Consider the following 17,747-nt stretch of genomic DNA (forward strand, 5'->3'; position numbering starts at 1 on the left):
TTGTTGCAGTTTTCACGTTGTACATTTTCTCATAGGGAATTGTTATCGTGATGCCGTCACACACGGGGAGGGGGGGGGCCCAACTCTCGTGAATGACGTCACGGGATATTTAGCATCCACTGTGAAGCAAACGGCATGCTTATTTACACCGCTGTAATGAGCTATAAAAACTGTTAAGAAATAAATATTTCACCAGGTAAGGCTTGCTGAGCTATATAGCTCTTTTTCAGAAACGACCTGGCCACAAATTATAGTTCAACGAAGTGGCTTATCGTGTCAATTTATAGCAGCCAAATACTCTAAACGCGTGTTGATTCTAAATGTGGAGGGGAAAAACCGGAGGACCCGGAGAAAAAATCCAGAGACACACAAACTCCACATATGCAGCAGGCGTCAGGGTCGTGATCACTCCCACGACCTCCTGCCTACCAGGCGATGGAGTTAACATCTCGCCACTGCGGCGCCCAATAACGAAGGCGGTGGCTCGATTCGAGCCGCGAACCTTTGCATTAAGCGGGGGACTCGCTTCCACCAGGCCACGTTGTAGCCCTGTACGCTATCCAGGCAAGCCTGCGTGTGGTGCAGAGCGTAACAGTGGCGTAATGCAGAAACCTCACTTTTTCACCTTCCCCCCCCCCCCCCCATCTCTCACCCCACCCCCCGTCCTCACCCCACACCCGTTCGGCATTTAAAGCACCACTGTCGGAACTGCGGGGAGATCTTCTGCAACTCGTGCTCGGACAACGAGCTGCCCCTGCCGTCGTCCCCGAAGCCGGTGCGAGTGTGCGACCTGTGCCACGCGCTGCTCCTGCAGAGATACTCGTCAGGCGCCGTCTGAGCTCCCGCACACGCACACGCATGCACGTACGTACGCACGCGCCCACGTGCACACATGCCATACGCATACACACAACCGCAGTCGGTGATCTATCCCTCCGCTTAGCGGCACGCTGCTAGGTAGTGCTGGTCGTCCGGGGCATACGTATCGAACGAGCGTGTGTACGTACATCGGTGTCGCGGCGTCGTGCGGTCGCCTCTGTCGCTGAGGCGATCGGATCCGGCTGAGTTTACCACCTGGATTCACTAATTTTAAACCGATTCTTAGACTCGCGAGAACACGCAACGGTGCAGCATGGTTGGCATTCGCCGCCCCGGTGTAAGGTATTTGGCTGCTCTAAGTATTTAGAATATTTGGCTGCTATAAATGTCCACGTGATAAGCCACTTCGTTGAGCTATCATTTGTGGCCAGGTCGCTTCTAAAAATAAGCTGTATAGCTCACTGGGCCTTATCTGGTAAAATATAAATAGTTTTTTGTAATAGTTTTTAGGAATGAAACTGGGGCCAATTTCCCTTTCACTTTGTAGCCCGGAACCTGGGCCTCGGTGCAGTTGCACCACCTACCTACACACTCGCGATAGCGAGTTATTTATCAGCGGTGTGCGTAAATTGGCTCACGTCACCCCATCAAAGCTACCTAGAGGCTTGTTGCTACCTTCACCGCCGTTGGCAAAATAAATGTATGTTCGGATATGACCATGAACCCGAAAATTGATAATTCTCCGAATTGCGAGCGAGACAAACAGTTACGTGTCCGTGTACAAGTAAACGGTTGAGGCAGGTTCTGTTAAGTCAGCGGTTTGCTGGTTCGAAAGAGCGTGGGGAAGGTGTTTACAACCCGAAGCCAATGGTGGAAATTCCACATTGCTATGGCAGGTGTGAGTGAAGCTTTTGTACAACCACTGTTGACTTTACACAAATTGATATCCATTGAACAGGATTTAATCTCGCTCTAACCGCGGCCCCAGGTCTTCCGGGTTGTAAGGTCGTGCGAGCCACTGCACCACTGCTCCCGACGCACAGCAGCTGCCATTCGCCACCAAGTGGCGTTGAAGTCACAATAATGGGATTTGTGCCAGGCTTGAGGGCACTTTGAGGCCACCTGAAGTGACAGAGGCCTACTGGTGGTAGATAGCTCATGGGACAATCCAGGTTGTTATGGGCTTCCGTGACTGGCAGATGCACCAAATAGAATCCCAACTACACACACACACATCTACATGTATGCACAAGAGCTAAGCAGTGCTGCAGCTGAGCTGTGGCTGTTAACACTGCTGGCATTAGTCCTAGCGCATTAAACTAAGGTGCCAATGACGTTAGTGTTTGTGCCCACACTCGGGTCGCCACCTCTGAATTACAGGAAATTGACGGCATATCCCGGCAAGAATGTCTCACATACGTACAGAGGGGAGAACTGCACTTAAATGTAATGCCTTGGGTGCTGTATTTTTACTCAACTGACACTGGGGTCTCTTTTTTCACTTCCTGGGAAGACCACAGATCAAAATACCAGAAATCTCACAGATGTACCAGGACAACTCCCTGATACTGACGTCCGGGGAAAATCGGGACAGGGTGGAGGAGCTCTTTGCTTTTTTTGTTGTTCTTATCGTTCATCTCTCGCCTCTGCACAAATGAGGGGTATAGTTGGGAGTCCCAGGACGTGGTCTCCTTCCTTGGTCCCGGCCGCTAGCCGCGGTGGGTGGGTGGGTCGGGCGGATGAGGGTTCATTTGAATCCGCAGAGCCCCTCTCGAGCGCGTGCCGTGCACGCAACGTTCAGCCAATGGTTATCGTCCGCGTTCTCCGCGTTACTGACGCCGCTGCGTTTTGAAACTCGCGCGACAAGGAAGTCCACTCCACGGGTGCGCTTACAACCGCTGCTGCTGCTGCTGCTACTGCTGGCATTATTGCACGCGCGGTCATTTTGGCGCGATTAAAGATGCAACCTTACCAACAAACGGGTGTTTTTTTTTTAAGTCCGAATCAGAATCTTTATCTTGGAGGAATCTGATGAGCTATGAAGCTCAAATTCACAGATGTCCAGCAGGGGCTGGGTCAGCAAGTTACAATAAATACGATGTGTACATAATCTGATAAGGCATGTATACAATCGAAATACCTGGCAGCGAGCCGTGCATACGAGTATTGTTTGCGATGCCGATTATAGGTGGTGTAGATTTAGGCAAAGATAATTAATACAAGTGTACGTGTGGGAAGAAGAAGAAAACGATCCAAATGAGATGGTAAAAATATTCTCGGACCAGGACCCCAAATCCCTGATGATGAAATTCTCTGGGGAATCATTGCACGGCTGGTTTCCAGACTGTTCGCAGGCTGACACTCTTTATGAAGCTTTGTTCTTGAGGTTGACCTTGGAATGACTTTTCAGGTACACTCGAATGACAGTCACTCCACACCGATTTTCATACACCACCAATGCAGTCGCGAGCTTAAAAAGTTACAGCAGTCACTCTGCAGTGATATCATTGGACGGGACATGTGAAGGTGAAGTTTTTTTTTCTTCTCCATTAACCAAGCTCCATACTCGTACAGCACAGCCCACACACCGATGCGTAAATAAAAACAAGAGCCGTTTTAGTTTTTTTAGGTTGCGTGTTTGTGTAGGCATGGGCGAGTAACAGCAAAGCGCAAAATTGCAATCTCAAAACGCCGTAGAAATTGTAACGCGCAGTTGTCGTACGGAGGCGCGGGCAAGCGGGAAGGCAACCCGACGGAACCTGTGCCAACAATTTGCCTGACCTCTGTGATCCTATATTGAGATGCTGGCCAACGCCATGAATGTCGGTTCTGTTAGGAGTATCTGGGGACTCCAGACAGCCGTGTCTCCACTTGCCTATGCTTACAAACGGCAGTCCCAGCTGTGGTGGTGGGGGGGGCGGAGTGTTTGCGATGGGAGTGCCTTGGTTGCACCGCTATGCTTAAAGCGCGGGGTCAAATGACAACTGATTTTCCGCACGCTGAAGCCAATGAATGCAAGTCGTTGGGCCCGAAAAACAATGAATCTGAATTGTCAATACAAATCGGGAGTGCTTTTATTATACAAATAAATATAAGAATCTATTTAATATATAATACGATTTAAAATGTGTATTTTAATATTCTATAGTGTATATGGTAATTTATCCACTGCTGGATGACAGCCTCCCCAGACAACAGCAGTCATGAAATTGTTTGACCATACTTCACCATGCTGGTCAGTGCGAGATGGCGGATTAGTACCAGTTCATGTAATATCACTCACCACCATAGTGAGCTGTGGGCTGTGATTGAAGCCTGGTATGCAGCATACCAGAGCAGCCCCAAACCGTGCCCCCAACTTATACTGAAATAAAAACTATTCGCCAAGAACAAAGTAAAAGACGTGATTATAATTGTACACGTTACCAATATGAAATGGAAAAGCTAATTCGTGCTGTGGCGTATTTGCATGCGAGGCAGTTTAACGTTCATTGGCTTCAGCAGTGTAGCGGGTGAGAGGACTTGTAAAACATATTTTTATATGTGTATAAACGAAATGTTTATTTTACAGCATGCCAGGTCGAGGCTACGTGTGCCGATGCAGCCGTTTATCGCGTCGATGCTGACCCAAATGAGATTTTGTCCAGAGCTGTATTTTTTATTCGGAACGTCAACATTTTACAGAAGTCAAAACATCAACTCATGTCACCCGGTTGTGAATAAAGCTGCTTGACAATTCACACCTGTAATAGCTCCATCGTTGGCTTGCTAAAAATGTTTCTGTACAGTTGTCTGAAAAGATGAAAATGAAAATCTGTCACGTTTGTTGCTTTAGGTTTTCTGGAAATAAAATTTTGTAGTTGACTCCAGAGTTTTAATATTTTTTAAAACCATATAAAAACACCACGTTGCAATAACCTTGGTTTATTAAAAGACAAGGGGGGAGGGGGTGCTAGCTTCCCAGCTGAAGTCATTTGTATCAAAATAATTGTGTTAATCCATCGACAAAGCTTTGCAAACGATACTTGCAGTATGTTGAAATAAAAAATGTACACGAAATTTTTCCTACAATTCCAATTGTGGGATGTGATGTCAAATCCATTTTGAAAAATTCCAAGTACCCTGTCACACCCGCAATGGCTGTGGGAGGGATTTTTCAATGGATTTGCCGAGTCAACCCAATATTAAAATTTTGTAGAAATGGAATTTTTCCAATTGAAGCCAAAACCAAATCTTAATAGTGGGGTTTTTTGTGCAATCATTGGCGACTGGGGGGGAGCTCCTTTCTCCACTTTAAACAGTTTCATCACAAGTGGCTGCCTCGATCTCTTGAGCCACCCTGACCACCTCAGAACTTTCTAGAAAAAAAAAATCCCCAGAACACTTTAAATTAACTAAATTATATTCTTGGTTCTTTCGGTAAAGTCACGTAAAGGGAAACAATATAAATTGTTTTATATTTTTATTTTATTGTTTCCCTTCGACGTGACTTTACCGAAAGAACCAAGAATACGAATCCCTGCAGTCACGAAAGCTTTAAATCAAAATTAACTAAATTGTAGAAACTCCCAATAAACCAGAAAAATAACACCGTAATTTAAAGACACAGGGCCCCCTTTCTTGCCAAACTGCGGTTCAAACAGACATGTACTGATGCACTTACCCATCAATATCGATTCTTCAGCAAACGATAGCTTTAAAAAAATCACATGTAAGAACTTCATACAGGTCAACTTACAAATATGGAAATTACATATTTGATTATTCGTATGTTATGGGCTCACGTCATCATCCCTGTGTTACTTAACCAATATTTAAAAGAAAATGTATCTTCAAATCACAATTTTGTTTCGACTTGCCAGGAAGGCAGGAAGCAAATTGTTACAACTTATAGACCTCTTGTCACCAAGAACTGACATGAAGGGGGTAACTGAACAGTCCGTGGCCTTAACAGGGGCAACAACAAATTGTGAACGTGACAATACATACATCCTCTTTGGTTTTATTCGGTAAAGTCACGTAGGTAAAAAATAAAATATGAAACTAAATTAAATCACGACGTTTCGGAAGCAACACAAGCTTCCGAAACGTGATTTAATTTATTTTTTACCTACGTGACTTTACCGAATAAAACCAAAGAGTATGGATTCTTGCAGTCACGAAAACTTCAAATCAAGAATTAATATATACATTGTTAAGTATTTACTATTTCCAAAGCAAAGGAATAACGTTCATTTTTCTACCGCCGCTCGCACCACCATTCTGAAAGAGAACCTGACTGGTCACTAAATTGGCCTTCACTTTTAATGCCGTATCAACTCTGAACACTTTTTTTTTTACTTGGTTAAACACGCATGTGTATAAAATAGAGACCTCACCAGTGGCTGCAAGCCTCTTCCCCCCACTCCCCCCCAACACCGCACGCTGACACTGGTAGCACCCAGACTCACCAACGTGTGGTACTGGAAATAGCCCAAGTCTCCCAAGATTTGGGTTGGCCCACTATGGGGGGACTGATGGGGGGGGTGGCAGGGGAGGACCGACGGGACAGTTTCCAGCGCAGCAGGATTATCGAGAGTCTGGTCGCTACCATGGACGGCCTGTGAAGGTGCGATGTGACCATTATATAGCACCACCGTTGAGGTCTTGGTTCACTCCCCATGCACATTTACACGCAATAAGTTTGAGCGTTAACCTGAAAAATGGTTACGTGTGGAAAATCCAGAAAAATATGGATACAACACTTAAAACTGAAGACGACACTTGCCAGACCTGGCCGAGTGTGTCCACAACGAGGCAATGAAGGGGTCGCTTGCCGGGAAAAGGCATTACCCTGCTGCAACGCACCCGTTAGTTGTGATCGCGTGTTATGCGGCCAGACAAGGGCATTCTTCCAAGTGGGGATTAAAGCCTTGGAAGTGGTGAACCATATGCAGCATTATTACCCTTCTAATGGACTAACATTGAAGAAGAAACAAGTGTCATCAGTCACTCAACGCCAGTCTGTCAGGGCAGACTTTTCCATCCTAGGAAAGGCAGAGGATGGGGGGGGGGGGCAGGGATCATTTCACAAAAACGGGAATGGGTCCTGTACCATGCTTAGAGGCTACGATACATTTGGGAAATTTTAGAATCGTCACCGGCAACGCATTTACTGTGCTGACCAACTGTGACAACCCGGTACAGCAATAGGCATGGAGTCTCGTGGGATTTGTCTTGTCAATAAAAACAATTTTGATTTAACGTTTTTTTTATTGTTTCCCTTCTACGTGACTTTACCGAAAGAACCAAGAATAATAACAACAATGTTGTAAAGTGTTTCAAGGGCAATGATTGGCCTATGTAGCAATGTCCAGTAGTCGTGTGACTCTTCTGCAATCCGATGGCAGTTGACCATCCCAGCTGTCCATTGTGGGGTGGGGGCCAAGAACAGGATTCGTCCAGAGTTGGGCAACTACATTTCTTGCAACAGAAATGCATCGCGGCGACCGCCGCCGGTGTTGATTGCCGGCAATGACTGCCTCTAAAGTTGCCCCGGTGTATCACGGCTTCAAGGGCATGCGGAAAACAGGACAGCACTGAAAGAACTAAACAAGACAGCGTCGGGGCGCTTCTGGGCACGACAAGAGGGGACCACACTCACCCCCCACCCCCCCCCTCCCCATCTCCTCGGTCCTGCAGCTCATTTACGATCGCGGTCCCGATCCCTGTCCCGGATCCGATCACGGTCACGGTCGCGGTCCCTGTCGCGGTCCCAGCCTCCGCCGCGCCGGCTGCTGCTGGTGCTGGAGCTGTAGCATGCCACGCCATTCGAGCCACCTCCTGGCAGATGGGGGGGGGGGGAACACGACATTGTCAACACAGTGATTTTGTTGCCAGATCGAGCGACATTTTAGATTCCCTAAGTGACAATTTGTCAAAGCGATTAGTGGCAAATCTACATACACATTTAAACCTAATGGCGGGACCCCGGGGTCACATAAGCCCCCCGCTCTCGCATAAACATATTATAATGTAAACAAAAACTCTCATTTTCACCAATGGGTTTGAAGAATGATGGCAAGTGTTGTCTTGTTAAACTATGCCTTTAAAACTGAAAACTACTTACCTGCAGTACCTCTATTTAAATGCACCATCTAAAAAATAATTTACACCCCTCTGTCAATCATCGTGTTTCTCAGTGTGGATTTGTGAACACACTTTGTATACAGTGCATAAAGTAGTACGCGTTTTCAATGCGCTGTTCATATTGTAGCAAGCATTTATACCAATGTTACTCTACAGAGTAGTGGGTTGCTGCTCCTCTTATCCGCATTGATACGAGCAGCATGTGAGGACTATGGCTTAACCGCAAAAAAAACATCTGCACAGATGCATACGGACAAGAGAAGTATTATCAAACAGGAGAAATGAATGGTACAACGCATCTCATCTGTTAAATATCTGCAGGTAATGGGATTGTCATCGACTGATCCTGGCTGCAGACATTAGTAGGTCTCCAATTTGATGACAGCAGTTTCAATGTATTATGCATACCGCTATGACAAATGAAGGACTTAAGTCGTGTAGGCAGTTTGAGCAGCTTTGGATAAGACTTGTTATGATCCTGCCCATACCAGAGCATGGAGTGCATTCACTTGTTCAGCTCTTCCGTGCATTAATCCTCGCTGCGCTTGGACGACAACAGAATGATCCGCGCCAGGTGGGTCGCGGCGTTTATGTGCGTGGTGAGACGGAATCGCCAAAAATAAATTAAGATTTTGACTTCCGTTTATTTGGGTCCCCGGGGTCCCACCATAAGGTTCATTTCAAGAGCGTATTAAGCATCCTATTGTATAAGTTTACTATGTTGTCGGTCAAGTAAAGTTACAGCCTTGCGATTGCTTGTTCGCACCACTTTTGGCAGATGGAAACATAACATCGCCAACTGTGAATGGGTTTAAATTTGGTCTTCGTCAAAATAACAGCGTTCAGCTAGGAAAATGGAAATAGCATGGTACACCATCCCTCTGAATTATCCCCGTTTTTCAAGGGCACGGTGTAGGTAGTGAGTGCACGCGTGCGTGTGTTTTTATGCCCTTGCGGGTTTCTGGGCTCTGCTCACCGTAGCCCCTGTGCGCCGTCGAGTTCAGAAACAGCTCCACGTAGCGGTGTTCTGCAAGAAAGCAGAATCAGGAATCTCTATGAATGCCAGATGAATCCGATGAGCTGCAAAGCGGACGGGCACAAGCGACCACATCTCACACGCGGGGGTTTCAGCGGCGGCGATGACGGCAGTGACAGGAAATGTCGATGGTGGTGGATGTCAATTATGGTGATGTTGATGGCGCCAGTGGCGGTGATATACACGATGGTGTTGGTTATGGGGCAGTGGTGGTGGTGTATGATAGGAGCAGCTGTGATGCTAGTGATGTGTGTAGTCATGTGAATGGCTTTTATGGTAACAAATGATGTACGCAGCGGTGTTTGGAGTAGTCACGTCAATGATTGAGGTGGTGATATTTTTTGTTGTGAGTTGCGGTAATGTTGCTGCTGAACGATGGTGACACTGGTGATGCCGGTGGTGTTGACGACAATGACAGTGATGATGATGCAGAGGCACGTTGTTGACATCGGCAGTCTCACTCATATGCGCCTTGTCCCTTGCCATGGCGCGCACTGCGTCATCGTGCGTCGCGAAGTCGACGTCCGCCTCCCCCGTGGCGCGTCCGTTCACCTCGTACTCGATGTGAACCCTCACCGGCGCCAGTGGCAAGAAGAACTGCGCCAACGGCGGCATCGCGATGGGCCGCACACACGCAACAACAACGCCACCACCGACGGTAAATTGTCAATCCCTTCCACAACAACCATTGCCCGCTTCCATCATCTTTGTAATGAAAATAACAATAGTTATCCATGGGACGATTTATATGGGTTGTGGATTGACTGTTTTCTCTCTAAAGAACCCATGACGTGTGAAACAAGGTATATCTCATGCAAATATTAATAGGCTTTACCCTTTCTGGGAATAAAACACGTGTTAAGTTGTTCAAAACACAAAAAGAGATACCTTTTGCACGTTTGTTTGCATGTTTTGCCCCAAGTACGTGTGGTTTTCATCCCTTGCAAAAGGTATCTTATTTTGTGTTCTAACATTTTAACACCTGTTTTATTGCCAGAAAGGGGCAAAGCCTATTTTTATATTTTTCATCATTTTTATACTGGCAAAAAAGGTCCCATACACGGTACATCTGGCCACATTATATCTACAAAGAGACGTTTTAGTTTTTAGGTTTGCGTGACTTTTTTTGTAAGCATTCTGGTTTTGCTCCGTGCTGGCTGGGTTGAGATCAGCACCTCCAGGATGTCTTCCTCGGTGCTCCGGAAGGGGATGCCGCGCATGTGCACGCAGTGGCCCGTGTTGGTCTGGAAGGTGCCCGTCGAGCCGTAGCTGCTGTAGCTACGGCCGCTGAAACCTGTCGCGACGGGGGCACAAACAGTTCAAAGTGTTAAAAAAATCACGTTTAATTGATTACCCCGTGGCGCCTTCGTGGCATAGATACAAGGCCATCCAAGGCTCTGAAGGAAAAAAAACGTGTACAACTGTGTTTGCACCAGCCACCAAGAAAAATATAAAATGTTCTAAATAGGCATCTAACAACGTATTTCCTGCCCTCCCCCCCCCCAAATAAGAATAATCCATTCTTATTTGTGTGGTTTGATCCATCTCGTTGGTTCCACTCAGCAGAATATTTTTTTCTGACCTGGAATGGGCCCTTTGAGATGACGAGGCTCTTTTAACAATATAAAGGGAGCTACAGTAAAACCTTGGATTGCGAGCATAATTCGTTCCGGAAACGTGTTTGTAATCCAAAGCACTCACATATCAAAGCACTCGTATATCAGTTGTGATCATGTGACGCTTGGCAGACAAAGCGTATACGTACTACTCGTATTGCAAGACCTCGCTCGTTTATCAAATTAATATTTTAAAAATTTGCTCGTCTTGCAAAACACTCACAGACCAAGTTACTCGCAATCCAAGGTTTTACTGTATATTCTTTGGGTCTTTCACAACACAAGCGGTCGTCATCAAGAAAAATATTTTTTTCCTTTTTCCTGATGACGACCGCTTGCTTGTGTTGCGATCGAAACAGTCGTAGTTTATTTTCTTTGAACCTATCTACGTGACTTTACCGAAAGACCCAAATAATATGAATGCCTGCAGTCACGAAAGCTTTAAGTCAAGATATAAAGGGAGATAATATAATTAATACATTTCAGGACAATTAAATTAATGTAAAGTGCCATAAACAAACCATAGAATCATAAACAGGAATATGGGAATTAACACAATGAAAATTGGCATACAATTTTTATAACTGCATTATTTATGAAGGATTCCTACACAGATAATTTGATGCTTATATATATATTTAAGGGCAATGAATTGCTTTGAATAGATTAAATCGACGAATGAGGTCGTACCTGGCATCGATCAAGTTTTGACGCCAGAGTTTGAAGAACTATAATGACATTTGTACATATACTTTGCAGTGTTCCGACAACACGGTGGAAAGTGAAAGATGACAATAATGAGACTGATATTGGCATATGCGCTGTAAAAACCAGGGAGATGTTGCAAACCACAGTAATGAGGATGACAAGATGAACTTTAGGATTACTTATAAAATGACAAATTAAGGGACGAGGAAGAAGTCAAGAGTGGTGGTACCCATCTCCAGAAAGGCTCAAAGAAAGCTGACTTAAGATGGCTTAGAATGTGTCGTGAGAGGAATATAACATCGCAGGGAGACAAACGGTGAACATAGAATCGGAGCGTGGAGAACGAAGGGCAGGCCGAGCAGGTGCAAGTGGTGAACCAGGACGCGGAGACTATTGGGAGAGGCTGTGGAGATGGCTCAGGGTAGGAATGAGTGCCGAAGACCAGGACAGGCAGGCAGCTACCCAAACATCATTGGGGGGTATATGGCAGGGAAGAGAAAGTGTACTCATACTCATTTCCTCGCGTGCAGCCCCCCCCCCACAGACGTTGCTGCCCATTGTCCCAAACACAAAGCCAACAACGGCTACGGAACTCACCGCCAACCGGTCGCAGACGATCGTAGTTTCGGTCCGGCCCATATCCCCCACTGTTGCCTCCGCTGTAGCCTCCGGCGTAGTTGCCCCCGCCCCCCCCCCACAGACGTTGCTGCCCATTGTCCCAAACACAAAGCCAACAACGGCTACGGAACTCACCGCCAACCGGTCGCAGACGATCGTAGTTTCGGTCCGGCCCATATCCCCCACTGTTGCCTCCGCTGTAGCCTCCGGCGTAGTTGCCCCCGTGGACACCGGCGCTCCCATAGGAGCCCCTCGGGCTCACGCTGGGTCGGTCGTAGGGCCCGCGTCTCAGGGCGTGCCGGCGCGCAAGCTCGTAGACGCCCCGGAAATCCCCTCGGCTACAGCGGAAAACCTCCACGTACCTGAAGGCGTTTTAATATTTTTTGTTCAAACACATCAGCGAACGGATTTACTTGCAAATAACTCCGTTGGGAAAAGTCACGTGGCAATGCCGCCCCACCCCCCGCAACCCAACTGGCACATGAATGCTCACTTACGGGCCAGTACAGATGTTCATGTTACGCCGCACGGGGACAGATGGGGGGCTGCCCTTAGGTAGGCCACAGCAGGACATTGGAATGCTCAGATGTGATATCAAGTTACCAAAGCATTTAAGTGTCCTATAAATGCAAATTCTTATACCAAACAAAATAACTGGGCAATTTCCCGCAGCTACAAGAAACCACCGAGATCTCTTCAAGCAAGCGACCTCTGGTCCACAGAGCAGAGGTTAACCTGCCATCCGAGAGTCGTGTTCATCACGTAACAGTCACACCGATGTATTAAACTGATATTTTCAATTATCAGAGATTGAATTTAGCCAAATGAAGTGCAGCATCAAATAAAAAAATGTTTTTTTGGTTGCAAAAGCCCTTTTTGCTCTGGATTGTTCAACTTGTGAACAATCCTTTGATAAATTTAGCCAGTTTTCAATAATAGTAACACAACTTTAAACAATAGATTTGTTTACACCGCATCATCTTTAAGAGTTATAGTTCCCACACCCGCCCTGACCCCCCCCCAATCGCTTTGAACCTTGGTTGGAAAGTGAACATAAAAAAATGTATATACGTAGGTCATCAACATTATCGAGGACACCACCACACACGTGCACAAATGAACAAGCGAATGACGACAAACTGAATGATTGACCAGCCCGTACCGGTGGCCCATCTTCTCCTTGTGCTTTCCGAGCGCAATGTCGGCCAGGCTCTGCGACACGAACTGCACAAAGGCCTCGCCCGTGCTGCGGCCCTGGTGGTCGAGGGGAATGACGATGCCGTCCGGCGAGATGTCGTACGGCGAGATGTTGTACACTGCGGAGGATCCTTCGGAGGCTGCACGCGGACACGAGGTCGCACCCAGTGGAAGTCAAGGGTTTCTTAGCAAACTCCCAACAACTGTCGCACCTCGGATTAGTGCGGTTGGCTATGTTTCGGTGCGAAGGGAGTTCAACATACATACGTACATATAGTGTTGAAAAGTGTTACTTTAGTAGGTTTTGTGTCAGAAAATATTTTGCGAGGAATGCATCTTAGGTTATATACATGGGACACAATGGGTAAATACATTTCGATATACGATTTTCCAATTAAGATTCCACTTTACAAGAATGCAACCCAAACGTACATTATATGGCAACTCTAGCACTGACTGGTGGTGCCAGGTGACTACGGCCAGAATTCCTCACCGGAGAAGAATTTGACGATGTCCTCTCGCGTGCACCCAAAGGGGAGTCCGCGCAGTCGCACGCAGCCCTCGAGCGACGTGTCGGGCTGGCTTGGCCCGTTGTGAGCCAGGGCCCACTCCAGCTCGCTCTTCTTCGACTTGAACACTGCACGCAACGACGTATGGGAGGGGGATGTCCACACCGGCCACGTAAACAATTTTCCCCTTCCCCATCATGACACGGTCCATGGGAAGATAGCCCACTGCACATTTCGTTGTTTCCACTTTGCTCTGTCTTGTGCCAATATGCTCAAGTAGTGCCACAACTTTCTGGCATTTCTCTGTTCGATCTTCCTCTCTTTCCGGTTCCTTACATTTTTCCCCAAACAAAAAAAACCCCTCACCCCAGCTAATTTATGAGGTCACTGTTCGACTCGTTTTGTGTTTTTACGCACCCTCGATGTAGCGGTGGCCCATGTGCTTGCGATTCAGCTCGAGAGCACGCAGCATGTCGTCCTCTGTCTCCAGCTGAACGTATGCCTCTCCGCTCGCCCGTCCATCCCGCGTGTTGATAAACTCCACGCCCGCCTTCCCGTTCATAAGCATGCAGCCTGGACGTGACAATAAACGCGTGTTCAATTACGTTAGTTTAAAGAAAACATTTCTTTAGAAGTGATTTTTGTGTGTAGCTTGTCCTTCACCCCGCACGTCCGATTAGCACGGTTGGCTACGTATGATGCAAAAGTAGTAATTTACATTGGTTGTCTTAATGATCATTTAGTTATGGACGAACTGTGAGAAATGGTCCTGGATGTCAAGACATTTTGTCACTTATCAAGGGAAATGCGTGTACAGCTGAAGTTAAACGCCATGACTCATGATATAGCATCACTTAAATCCAAACCTGGCGTCAATTATAATTACATTTACAGCAGCATTGTTCGCTTAAATTACAATAACATTTTTATTGCAATTAATGACACATTACAGTTACAATTGTAATTGACCCTCGGTCTTATTAACACGTTGTCCACGTTACTCTGTAAAATAAAACTTGACGTAAAGCTACTAATGGGTCTGCCTTGTGCTTGGGTGCTCGTGTGAGTGGTAGTGCCATAACAGCCACCATGGCCGCACCAGAGAAGAAATCCAAGAGTTCTTCGGCAGTGCAGGTCCACGGGAGGCCACGCACGCGAACCACGAATCCTTCGGGGTCGTCCCAGTGTGCGTCCCGAGAGTCTCGCCGGTCTCGTGAATCCTTCCTGTCTCTCGAGTCTCGCCTGTCGCGCAAGTCTCGCCTGTCGCGCGAGTCTCGCCTGTCTCTCGAGTCTCGCCTGTCCCGCAAGTCTCGCCTCTCACGCGAGTCTCTTCTGTCGCGACCATCTCGCGAATCGCGCGAATCACGCGACATGACGGCGCTTTTGTCTTCAGCTGCCGGCGATGATGCTGGTGCTGCGGTCGCTGGCCGCCCACTGTGTCGTTACTCCAAGACTCTCCCCCCTGCGGGTTGCAGCACGGGGCAGGCAAGCTTTTTTGCTGACGCGACCTTCGAGCATGAATCTCCATTCACCCAGCGTCCACCCAGCCGCAACCCCAGCCCCTTCCGAACCACCCAGGTCGCACCCATCCGGCCCCACTGCAGCCCTCCCCAGCCACCGCCAAATCCAGCCATGCCCTTTGAGGGAAGCTGCACTCCAAATGCTCTCCAGCCACGTTCACCCAACCCAAGCCACTCCCGACCACCCCCATTCCAATACATACCTTTCTCAACCAGCGCCAATGCTCTCCAGCCAGCTCCTCCCAACCTTTCACCAGCATCTCCACTCCAACCCAACCCTTCCCCCAGTGACATCACGCTCTCCGGCAACCTCCACCAAACCACCTTCATGCCGATGTCGTCCAACCACCTCCACTCAAACCCCGACCCTCCACCCAACCCAGACCTCCACCAGTGGTGCAACTATTGAGTGTGCAGGCTGTGCAACATTACCAGGGCCCACGTGCCAGAGGGGCAAGAAAGCCAAGCTATTAAGGGGGCAGAAATTGAAGAGGGGGTCCCATTTCATTCTTTGCACAGGGCCCATGCCCACCGCATGACGCCACTGACCCCTTCCCAACCACCTTCACCTCAACCACATCCCTTGGCCCACCCACATTCCCTCCCCAACCAGCTCCATCTGCCTCCACTCCCCATCTCCAAACCTTTCCAAGCACCTTCACTCCAACGCTCTGCAGCCATCTCCACCAAACCCCTCCATGCCATCTCGACTCCAGCCCCCAGCCCCGCCCAGCCACTTCCACAATCCACCCCATCCCACTCATCTCCATTGCAGGCCAGCCCACCCACTTGCCAATCCCAGCCCATCCAATGTGAATCCCTCGCCACCACCGTCGCCCTCCCACACCACCCCAACCGGCCCCACCCCCTCGCGCACCAACCCCTCTCCGGCCTTTAGACATCAAAGGCCCCCCCCTCCGTTTCCCCCTCACCACCACCATCATCATCCCTCCCACCTCACCACTTCCCTTCCTCTAAAACTTAAAAACACACGCGCACAGACAAAAACACAAACAGCAGCGTAAACATTTAAAACACGTGCAATACGATGCGCAAATAAGAGCAGCAAAAATAAAAATCCACGTCGAGCCGAATGGTCTGTATAATGTGGTCAAGGCCACACGAAGCTTTAGGCACGTGCCGGCACATCGATTACAATCGATTATCGCGCTAATGATTCGTGTATATGATTAGATTATTTAACACGCAGTAGGCATTCGCGACCAATAGCCATAATACACGTTTTTTGGGTTACATCGCGTAAATGTGTCGTAGAACCCGCCACCACCCGACAGACAATTATTAAGGTTTGTCACGTAAACAGAACATGAAAATTCGTTATGAGTAGACAGCACACGGTGTAATTTATATGCATTCATTAACCCCCCCTCCTCCCCCCACCACGTAAGGGACTCACAAGTGACGACATATAGATCCATCCCTCTAAGAACGAAGCAGGAGGATGTATTCACAAATCTGCCTGTCGCCTGATGAAGCTAGTTGTAACTACTGGCGAAACGTCGTACTCAGATTGTAAATGTTGTGGATTTAGTCTCCAACATACCGGTGTGCTGTACTAGTAACGAATTGGCATATTTTGTTTACGCGACTAACCTTACTTAATTGTCTGTGTCGTATGGTGGCAGGTTTAACGACACATTTAGATTTACGCGATCTAATAAAAAAAACAATTCCTGTATTACGGATGACGAGGTTCGTCCGTGCATATATATACGTTCCCGTCAATCCACTGCTGGACGAGGATCTTCGCACGCCGTGCAGGTTATTTATCCATACTTCCCCACGCAGGCAAAGTGCGGGTTTGGAGCCATACAAATACTGTACGCTTGATATTCCTGCTACACAGTCCTCTGCTGACCCACGGCGAACCTATCCGAGCACCGCCCAGTCAACATTTCAATACATTGTCATAGGCGCAGCCCCCCTTACAGGAAACCTCCAAAATGATAGTTTAACAGGACAAGATACGGCTTTGCCTTCGATTAAAATAGCGTTACAAGTCTTCCAAATGAATGCTGGGGCCCACAGCGGACGGTACCCGACCACTGTTTTAATCGACAACGCACATTTCAAGCCATTTTGTCACATGCGCAGACCTTACACGAATCCGGAAACCACCAAAATTAACGGAGCACGTTGCGAGGTTTTTTTTTACTTCGATTAAAATAGCGTTCAAGTATTTTACCAACGAATTCGGAAATCTCGTTCAAGCGAATGGTCAATAAAGGCGAGGAAAAAAAAGGCTTCAAAAAAACGCACGCAAACGTGTAGGCCGTGATTCTTAACTCGCTGGGCGAATTCAACTCCTCCCCCCCCCCGGACGCAAAGCGAATGAAAGTACGATCTCACCCAAGACGGCCCTACGCCGTCACTACTCTCGTTGCCCAAGGGAAATGAATGCAAAAGCGACGATATTTATGTTTTTTTTTAGTGCTTTTTGCTTAAAGTTTGTGGGACGGGACGCGATAAAATGAAGGCCGCCATCTTACCTCGCTCCACCGGAAGCGACTGAGTCGGGGGGGTATGGAGGGCACGCCCTCCCCACTCAGTCACTTCCGGTGGAGGGTGCGAGGGG

The 17,747-nt window shown here is 47.7% G+C and overlaps 2 protein-coding genes across 6 annotated transcripts in view; one reads left to right on the plus strand and one right to left on the minus strand.

Moving 5' to 3' along the window:
* RUFY2 (RUN and FYVE domain containing 2) overlaps positions 1-4,683 on the plus strand; it is a 28,198-nt gene extending 23,515 nt beyond the window's left edge. For all 3 annotated transcript variants that reach the window (XM_032969060.2, XM_032969061.2, XM_032969059.2), the window contains exon 19: positions 695-4,683. In XM_032969060.2, the coding sequence (XP_032824951.2) occupies positions 695-838 (144 nt within the window). In that variant the 3' untranslated portion in view covers positions 839-4,683. The remainder of the gene's footprint in view (positions 1-694) is intronic.
* Positions 4,457-17,742, minus strand: LOC116950903 (heterogeneous nuclear ribonucleoprotein H2-like). 3 transcript variants are annotated; one of them, XM_076073258.1, is made up of 10 exons: positions 17,662-17,742; positions 14,731-15,093; positions 14,049-14,204; positions 13,616-13,759; positions 13,088-13,262; positions 11,905-12,287; positions 10,159-10,277; positions 9,445-9,580; positions 8,924-8,974; positions 4,457-7,641 (listed from the first exon to the last, which is right to left on the minus strand). In XM_076073258.1, the coding sequence occupies exons 2-10, from the start codon at positions 15,002-15,004 to the stop codon at positions 7,502-7,504; spliced, it is 1,578 nt and encodes a 525-aa protein (XP_075929373.1). In that variant the 5' UTR covers positions 15,005-15,093; positions 17,662-17,742; the 3' UTR covers positions 4,457-7,501. The 3 variants fall into 3 exon arrangements, with proteins under 3 accessions (XP_075929373.1, XP_075929371.1, XP_075929372.1); XM_076073256.1 differs by lacking the exon at positions 17,662-17,742 and adding an exon at positions 17,522-17,655; XM_076073257.1 differs by lacking the exon at positions 17,662-17,742 and adding an exon at positions 15,355-15,900.
* Between the last annotated feature and the right edge of the window lie 5 nt (positions 17,743-17,747).

Source organism: Petromyzon marinus, chromosome 41 (assembly GCF_048934315.1).
Source record: "Petromyzon marinus isolate PM22_M1 ecotype Great Lakes invasive population chromosome 41, UKy_Petmar_22M1.pri1.0, whole genome shotgun sequence".
Classification (NCBI taxonomy): Eukaryota; Metazoa; Chordata; class Hyperoartia; order Petromyzontiformes; family Petromyzontidae; genus Petromyzon; species Petromyzon marinus.

What these genes read in the sequence shown, in the direction of transcription:
- LOC116950903 (XM_076073258.1), bottom strand. Translation starts at nt 15,004, where the DNA reads ATGTCGCGTGATTCGCGCGATTCGCGAGATGGTCGCGACAGAAGAGAC. An exon ending in GGGCCACCGCTACATCGAGG is followed by an intron (nt 13,760 to 14,048) that starts GTGCGTAAAAAC and finishes CGTTGCGTGCAG; the next exon opens with TGTTCAAGTCGAAGAAGAGC. An exon ending in AAGGGACAAGGCGCATATGA is followed by an intron (nt 8,975 to 9,444) that starts GTGAGACTGCCG and finishes GCTTTCTTGCAG; the next exon opens with AACACCGCTACGTGGAGCTG.